The sequence below is a fragment of the Sinocyclocheilus grahami genome, unplaced genomic scaffold (assembly GCF_001515645.1).
Source record: "Sinocyclocheilus grahami isolate Dianchi unplaced genomic scaffold, SAMN03320097.WGS_v1.1 scaffold8.1, whole genome shotgun sequence".
NCBI classification, from domain to species: domain Eukaryota; kingdom Metazoa; phylum Chordata; class Actinopteri; order Cypriniformes; family Cyprinidae; genus Sinocyclocheilus; species Sinocyclocheilus grahami.
In genome coordinates, this window is record NW_015505187.1 from 4,225,380 (window position 1) to 4,234,258 (window position 8,879).

Genomic DNA, 8,879 nt, shown 5'->3' on the forward strand with positions numbered 1-8,879 from the left:
TGCTGATTCATGCACAGTTGATTTCAGACTTTCGAATATATATTCATACGGAGCCAACATCCCAAAAAATAATGTTTAAATCCTTTTGTGGCAGTACTATATAGCTATATTTCCAAGAAATGGTAAACAAATCACCTGGTTCACTATAAATGCTTTGCTTGCTTAAGCTGGACTGAAAGATATATTAGAAATCAAAGTTGAAATTAGATGTTCGAAGTTCAATTCACTGATCATAGCAGTTCTAGAGTCAGAACTACAAAAATTTTTGGAGTGATGATTTGGAGCTTTACAGCTATGGTTGCTACCAATTTTTATTGTATGAATTGTATCTGCATGAAGTTCTTCAAAATATTCATTATTTTGGTTCTCAGACAAAATAAAGCCATTCAGTTTGGAATGGTAGGAACGCGAGTCAATAAAAGCTAACTATTAATTTAACACAAGCAGTTTGAAGTTTTTTGGAAGGGGCGCAATTGGTTGCATTTCAAATTTCGCTTGATTAGTTTCATTCCATGTCTGTTCTGACATCACCAATTTAAATCTATTTGTTACTGTGAACAAGAGTAGGCTACTCAGTTGACCAGATGAGTATTCTTCATTACCTTATTTCCCTTGAGGTCGAGAAGGTCACCCTTGAGACTGCCACTCCAGTTGAGACCTATGCCCTTTCCAAAGGCTCAATAGGAGAATCATGACCATTCACAGCAGTCAACTCTGATGTGATTTTCTAAAAGAGAAAGACTACAAGATCTATTGACACTGGCTCAATACTCAGTTCCTCCATCTATGCAGCTGCTCTCATTTAAAAAGGTGGCCACAATTGCATTCAATAGGTTTTCCATTGACACGAGCAAATTAAAATACCTCTGGTGTGTCCTTTTGAGCTTTTCAAGATACTATAATCCTGCAATGGCAATTAAATTAAAACACTGTACTTGTAAAAAGTTAAGCCACCACAGTGTACTGAAGAGATTACATTACATTTTTCATGTAATTTATCGTGGATGGTATTATATGTCATTGACCCAAGAAAGTAGCTGAAGCCTCAACATTCAAATCTGACTGTTTGACAGGAATGTTGTTCCAGGACCCAAAACAACGTGAATCCAAGAACATGTCCTGCTTGGCAAAACCACAGTAGGCCTGTCCAACTGAATGGAATAATGGGAGTAATTTTGATGGATGAATCCTTGAAGGGAATGTTGAACCTGGTGCACCATGTTCCTAACAGGTCTAATTTATCACATTTGTTTCAGAGCTATCTACATTGAAGGAGGTCTGTGACAGTCATCAGAACGTATAGAGACTAAGCCGTGACCCCTTCAAGAAATGTCAAGCAAGTTGGTGAAAACCTGAGTTTGAAGGTATCCCTCAACAGTGTAGTTTTTTGTTTTTACTGTCTAAAAATGTTCACTTTCTCTGTCTCCACCTTGTGTGTCCACATACACACATTCTTTCTAAGGTGTTTGCATGGTATGTTCATCTGTTTTCACTTGCTGTAGGTTCCACCTGTCTACCAGCGAGTCAAACAATACCGTGTCGATGGACTGACCCCTCTTTTTTCTGTCCAGTCTGATTTCCTTTCAGGTGAGGTTGTTGGATCTGGTCCAAGAGATACTCAAAGAGCAGACAGACCATGAAGAAGGTGATTGTTTACAGGCGTTTTGGAGGCACCAGGGCAAAGAGCATGTTCTGCAGTATTTCACATTGATTAGTACATAGTGCTGTGCTTTGTAAAGTTATATACCACCAAATCATCCTCATCCTCAAGCATCGGTTCAGATACAGTGAGTGTAAGCTAGGGACAAATGAAAATTGGTTGTCAAGTTCACCATTCTCTGTATAATCATTTACTCACCCTCATGTTGTTTAAAATCGGAACGACTTTTTTACTTCTGAGGGACATAAAAGAAGATGTTATGATGAATGCGCATGCATCTATTTTCCATATAATGCAAATGGTCAAATAGTGACTAGGGGCTTTCAAATAAAAAATAAACTAAATAAAATAAAAATTCTAAATATTGTATGAATTCAGTAGGAATTCACTCCAGCGGATCTTCGTGTTCCTAATTTGCATAACTCTTTTAGTAGATAATTATATCTTGTGATGTCCCACAGATGTGTCTGCTGTGAATGAGGCTTCTTTAGAGCTGGTGAGCGAGAGGAAGAGGAAAAGTGCTTATAAAAAAATGAAGGGAGACTATTGTCCCCTACATGTTCACGTTGTCAAGTATGTTGCGTTGTGCTATGTAGGTCTTCAGCATCTGTCTCACTTTTGTCTCTCTTGCTCATTGGCTCAGAGCAGTTCTATCAAATGCTAAACATTTCACTTTGTATTTTTGATTGTCGTGTTCCTAATTTGCATAACTCTTTTAGTAGATAATTATATCTTGTGATGTCCCACAGAAGGGAGACTATTGTCCCCTACATGTTCACGTTGTCAAGTATGTTGCGTTGTGCTATGTAGGTCTTCAGCATCTGTCTCACTTTTGTCTCTCTTGCTCATTGGCTCAGAGCAGTTCTATCAAATGCTAAACATTTCACTTTGTATTTTTGATTGCTGTTCATAGAGCTTATAGGATTGAAACAGATTCAAGTGTGATATACATCTAGGCAACTAATTCAGTGATATCTGGTGGAATACAAACATTTTCAGACTTCTGTTCCAAAACAAAACAAAACAAAACAGAAAACAAAACAGAAAACAAAACAAAACAACACAACACAACACAACACAACACAACACACAACACAACACAAAAACAAACTAAACTAAACTAAACTAAACTAAACTAAACAAAAAACTAAACAAAACACCTTTGAGTGCAGTAAATTAACACATTAAGGTGACAGCCCTAGAAAAACTAAAATATTTAGATGTTTATATAAATTGAGTTCATGTCAAAGAACAACAGGCATTCACAAAACTTATCTGAGACTTACACCCACGCTGTCTTGCAGCCCAAATCAAGCCATGAATCAAAATAGTGGCGCTCTTTAAAGTGCAGGAAATGTGATCGGTCCAGGGGACCTTTCCATGAGCGTATTCTTTATTAGGGTAAAGTACCAAAATGCAAGGGATATTAACTTTAATGTAAGTCTGAATTGATTTAAAATCCAGTGATTATTTAATCATGAGATCAAGTCTTTGGCTGTCAGCTTTATGAAATATGTCAGTATTAAAATCAGCAGTAGGGGCCAAAATTTATCCATATTTTTTGCTCAAATAATCTCTCCCACTGCGCACTAGGAGAATGAAGTTATTTAAAAAAATAGTGTGTGACTATCATACATATATTTTATGGAAATTGATGGGTTTTGTCTTCTACTGGTAAAACAATCCAAGATGGATTCACAGCACTTCACAACGCTTCAGTTTGGCTTCAATCAGACTGGATTACTGTGTACAGAGAAAATGAGATGTAACGGGTCAGCCAATGTACATATTTGACAGATTTGGTCAATTTTAGATGTGCTCTGCTGTCAAAACCTCACAACAAGCTGCCTTAAGACATAACAAAGGTTTTTTAGTAGTAAAATGCCTGCATCAGTAAAACATTTACATGGTTTTGTGCTTCAGAAGTTTTTAGAGTGAAGACTCAGAAGTGCCATTTTTTTGCATGATCACATTCTACCCTTGTGAAAAATGAGTTTGTATGTGCACTTGTAATCTAAACTGTATATGCAAATATATACACTGTAAAAAAAAATGTCAGCAATTAGTTATATCAACTTAAACAACAGTTAACTAAACTTATAATTTTAAGTCAAGCATGAACAATTACTTTAAGCTGAAATAACAAATTACTTATTTTAATGTTGAAATTTCTCATAGTGTAATAATTAATAAAACACCAAATAAGAGTAGAGTACACTTTCATGACATTTAAGTGTATTTTTCAAATGTGCTTTTTGTGATGTCAAATTAAAAGTTTTTAAATCATTGTTTTAATAATCTTTTGGCATGCTTTAAATCAAACTTGTTTTGATGTGTTGACTAGCATACTAAAGCATGTGTAAAGTATTGATTATAATTTTAAGCATAGTGTGTTTTTCAATAGTACATTTAGATTTGCAACACATTCTCACTCCCAACTGCGGTTTAAGTTACGTTAAGGTACTATATTTTAAATGTAATGCAATGGAACGTGATTATATATGCACTGTGCCAGTTACACTTTTGATAACCCAGCCACAGGAAACTGAATTTGAAATCTATATTAAACATAGTAACATGTTTTTCATTTCTCATTTGCATAAAGTTAAGGATTTCTCCACATTCTGATGCTCTCACCACTTGCGCTACTTGTCTATTTTGAGATACTGTATGGGAAAGAAACAGACGGATTTTGACACAACGACATGCACTCAGAGAGAAATGGTTGCTGAGTGAGTCAGGATGAGCTAATCTTGTTAGACCAAGATCACGCAGCTCTGGTATAAAGCTGACTTTGTCTGTTTTCCTCCTCATCGCTCACTTACAAACTTCCCCCGTCCCTTTGGTTCAATCCCAAAATCATGTGCTGTCGATATCACTTAGATATAGAAGTACTCTCAGTCTCTCTCGTGAAAGCCAAGTCATTTTCCATCAAACAACACACAAGCCTGAAATCAACAACCGAGCCTGAACATCTAGTTTCATTCTTCAAGAAACAAATGTCAGTGGAAATCTCACTCAAGCTCTTTGCAGCTAAACCTACAGGTCTGTGTGTCCTCCAGGGTATTAGCGACTTGATTTAGCATGACTTCCACAGAACAGGACCTCTCAGTGCTTGAAGCATGTCTACCATCCCTCACAGCTGTGAATACCACCGTTGTGTAGTTGGTGGCCAACCAAAGTCCAGTTCTGTCATATCTTTGACAGTGATCCAAATTTTAAGCCCATTGACAAAATCTTTCAGTAGCTTAAACACTTTATGCTCTGTCCTGCTGCTTATTAGCACTCTCATTATTCACCTTTTCTCCTTTGTTTATCCAAGCTTTGCTTCCCAGGTTTCAGACCCGGCCGCAGCTACGCTAGATATGCTAAAGCCAGGTCCCCTGGCCTTTCAGGGAATAATGCGTTTCTATTCAGAGTCATCGGCTAACATGCAAGGCTATCAATCAGCAGATCTGGCGCTTAGAAGTGACTTGCTCATCAAAGAACCTCATTAGAACTGAAGAACTTGTAGCGAGGAGAGCTACAAAGGGCCGTGCTGGGTGACTGGAGGTGAAGCTGGTGAATTTCCCTGGAGCACGGGTGAAAAGGCAATATTTGATGTGTTTCAGCTATAGCTTTGATTATAAGTGTAATAAAGTGCAGATTAACCTGAATAGTGATATATTTAAGGGCTATTCAATGCTGGATTATTATTATACAATTAAAAATGATTTTGGCTTCACCAAAGTCCAATGAAAGTCGAAATGTAAAGCTTGTATTTTAGTTAATTCACCTACATAAATGTATCCACAAAATGTCTTATTTGAGCAGCAAAGTTGTTTAAATAATCTTTTTAGTGGTGGAACCACAGTTGTAGATGGATGAACTTTATGCACTACCAATGCAATTTTCACCAGTGGATTTTTTTTGTCAGCCTTTGACTCAAAACATTTACTTGAAGTGCAATTTTAAGTTAATATTTCAATAAAGTAAACATATTCAAACATTCACAGTTCTCTGATGTTGGTTAATGGTGACATGCAGGTCAAATGAGATATGTCATGCTTTTTTTAACAGTAAGAATTTCTTTTTGATTGTTTTTATTTGAATTTTTGGAGATTTAAAGCTAAAATTTGAATAACTTCACAACACATTCACATGGTCACGGTTCTACGAAGTCGGTAAATGTTCACATGCTATGCAGGTAAACAAATAAAACACTTCATTTTTAGTGAGTGATTCATTGGCTTTTATTTTGCATTTTACATTTTTATGATTATCATAAATTTTCCATCAACTCACAAACCCCATGCAGTTCCCTCACAACCCCTCAGGGATTTACGAACCCCAGTTTGGGAAATGCATCTCTATGTGAACAGTTTTGACTTTTCACATAGTCCAACTTCAGCAATTCTACAGTCAAACTGGAAATAACTTTGTGAGGGCAATGTCAGTAAGCAATTTTAATCACACTGTTCTCATAAAATGTTTAAGTCTTGTGGCTATACAATAATGCTCCTTAAACATAAGAAGAGACTTTCAAATCTATTCAAAATCGTTCAAATCTATTAACATATTTACTGACATGTCGCTCGGGACTTACTGAAAATAAAAATTATAATAAAACTTTATTTGGAGTACTCTTTGTGCACAATGCACTTTCCCTAATATTAATTCTAAAATGTGTTTTAATGTCATTATTAATGAGGACTGTATGATCTTTGAATAATATCAGTCTTTAAATAAGATATTTAAAGTGTAGCTGAAGTATACTTGCAATAGTTCCGCTCTAGCTCAATCAAATACACTTCAGGATACTAGTGCTGCCATTAACGCATTCTAGAGCCCCTGGTAGACAGAGACATTAAACAACCACACAAAGTGGTTGAAATTATAAAACGGACTATTTACCTATCCTTACTGGTCAAAGAGGAAAATGTCCTTTCCCCCAAACTGATGCAACAGTGGTTTTAAAGGAGGAGGCTGCCCTGGGTGATGTAAAAGATGTGACATGCCTTTGCTGTGCTGATGGGGCTTCATGACTACATCAATTATGCTAAAGAGATCATGAAAATTGGCAGCGATGCCTGATCTGTATTCATGGACTATGAAACAAACTGTAAGTCTATAATTTGTAAAAACAAAATGTTAAATGCTTGTTCTGTGTTGTTGTTTAGTAGAAATGGAGTTTACACTCATTCATACACATGCTCACATTCTTTCACACATATGTTTCTGAAAAATTTTATAATATCAGTGTTAATGTGGTTTATTTACTGTCATGCCAGAATAGTTTGTAAAGAACTTAACTATTATCTAATTGTACAACTATTGTATAATAGTGTTTTTGTATAATATTTTTATACAATATATTAAATTTACCAAAAAAGTCAAATTTGATCTTAAAACTTATATTCAACAAATGTTCAATGCGTCATTTATAAACTCTGTAGCTGTTAATGCCATACTTTTCTGCATTTCTTCTTACATGCATGTTACTTTGACTGTTTTAAATAAATATTTACCTTTTGATAGACATTCTGTGTGTGTAAAAGTGATTTTAAAATGAACAAGATTTGTAGGTTTAATGTCTAGCTCGATTTGGGTTCATTTTAGCCTAGCAGTGTAGTAATTTTAAACCATAAAAAAGCAACCCAGCATGCTGGGTCAAACATAATAACCCAACTTGTTGTGTTTTGACCCAGCGCTGGGTTGCCAAAATAACCCAAATTGGGTTGTTTTTAACCCAGCAGTTTTTAGAGTGTATTAAAGTACATTAAGTACAAAATTAGTTGTTCCAATTTGACAGACTTTAAGTTTAGTATACTAACTGTAGTGTATTTTTATTATGTACATAAGTAGTATACTTGGCATGAAATAAATGCATTTCAAATACAATTTAGTATACTTATTTTTCACTAGGGAGAGAAGTTCTGAGGAAATCAATAGAGCTTAAACTGGCTTAAATATATGTGCAAACTTGTCAGAGCAGTGCCGGTCTCGCCAGAGTACAGGTTCGAGTCTAATCTTCCATATTCTGATCTTTAAATGTCTCACAAATAAAGTTTTAGTAAATGGAGTGGTCTGTGTGTCTTTACATTAGCATGTGTGTCTGTTTGTGATGACCATTACTAATGCAGCGTTTAAGCCACCTCTGACCCCAGATTATGTATGAGCCACTTAACATCAGTGTGACAAATGCTAAACATCTGTAAAGACCTAAAGAAGCACACACACATTAGTACAAGTGGACAAAAGCAAATGCAGCACTTCTCTGCTGTGTGACTCAGATTTGATCTCCATTTACTCTGTATTATTTTGCTTTCATTAAAATAATCACCTTAATAATTCCAGAAACGTTTCCTTCAGGCAAAGTGGTGTTTTGGCAGCCAACTCAACCATTTCAAGCAAATGTTTCTAACATCACGGATATCTGTGAGTAATGCTTCCCAAAGCAGATTGAGTTATCACACCAAAGTCTTTAGAATTACAAGTCAAGTATTTAATATTAAACATTTCAGCAAGTCACATTTATGTTTTTGTTGATTTAGGCCTGAAGACATGTTGTAATTTACGGTTTCTGATATGTGCTGTTGTTTCTTTCCTCAAGTAAGTAATGCAGAGTGTGTTTGTGTGTGTGTGTGTGTGGTTTTACAGCCCAACGAACAACCCTTCACTCTGACCATTTCACTGGAAAGCTGTAAATCACTTCAAGAGTCAAAAAAAGAGCTAATTATTTCCCGCTGTCCCAACACACACACCCATACACTTCCACACAAACCGTTTCGGCTAGTCTTATTGTCGAGGCACTGCAAGCCAGGCAGACTGCTTACGTATTAAAATTGAAGCTATAAAGTGGCAGCAACCTGAGATCTGTTGAGAGTATTTAACTTGAGACTGTAATTACAACACAGGAATATAGTAACCTCTAATTACAACTCACAACCACAGGAAACCCTTTCACACATCAGTGACCTCACAACAGCTGAACAATGCAGATATTTTACAATAGCGGTTTGCTTAGTGCAATTTATCCTTTTCCCTAATAAAATAAATTAATTACGCTATTGTATATATGAAATATGGAACAAAAAAATTGAAGAAAAATGGTTTTTGACAGTAAATATATATATATATATATATATATATATATATATAAAATGTTTTTAAGTAAACTGCTGAAAATATGAATTTAATATATTTACTTTCAGACCCCCCCCCCCCCCCCCCCCCCCTC

At 35.7% G+C, this 8,879-nt stretch overlaps 1 protein-coding gene across 1 annotated transcript in view; it reads left to right on the forward strand.

Annotated features, from left to right (window-relative positions):
• Window positions 1-584: 584 nt before the first annotated feature.
• LOC107591154 (semaphorin-3C-like) overlaps window positions 585-8,879 on the forward strand; it is a 66,902-nt gene continuing 58,607 nt past the window's right edge. Inside the window, exons 1-3 of the mRNA XM_016280201.1 lie at window positions 585-675; window positions 2,122-2,233; window positions 2,410-2,447. Of these exons, the coding sequence (XP_016135687.1) occupies window positions 585-675; window positions 2,122-2,233; window positions 2,410-2,447 (241 nt within the window). The remainder of the gene's footprint in view (window positions 676-2,121; window positions 2,234-2,409; window positions 2,448-8,879) is intronic.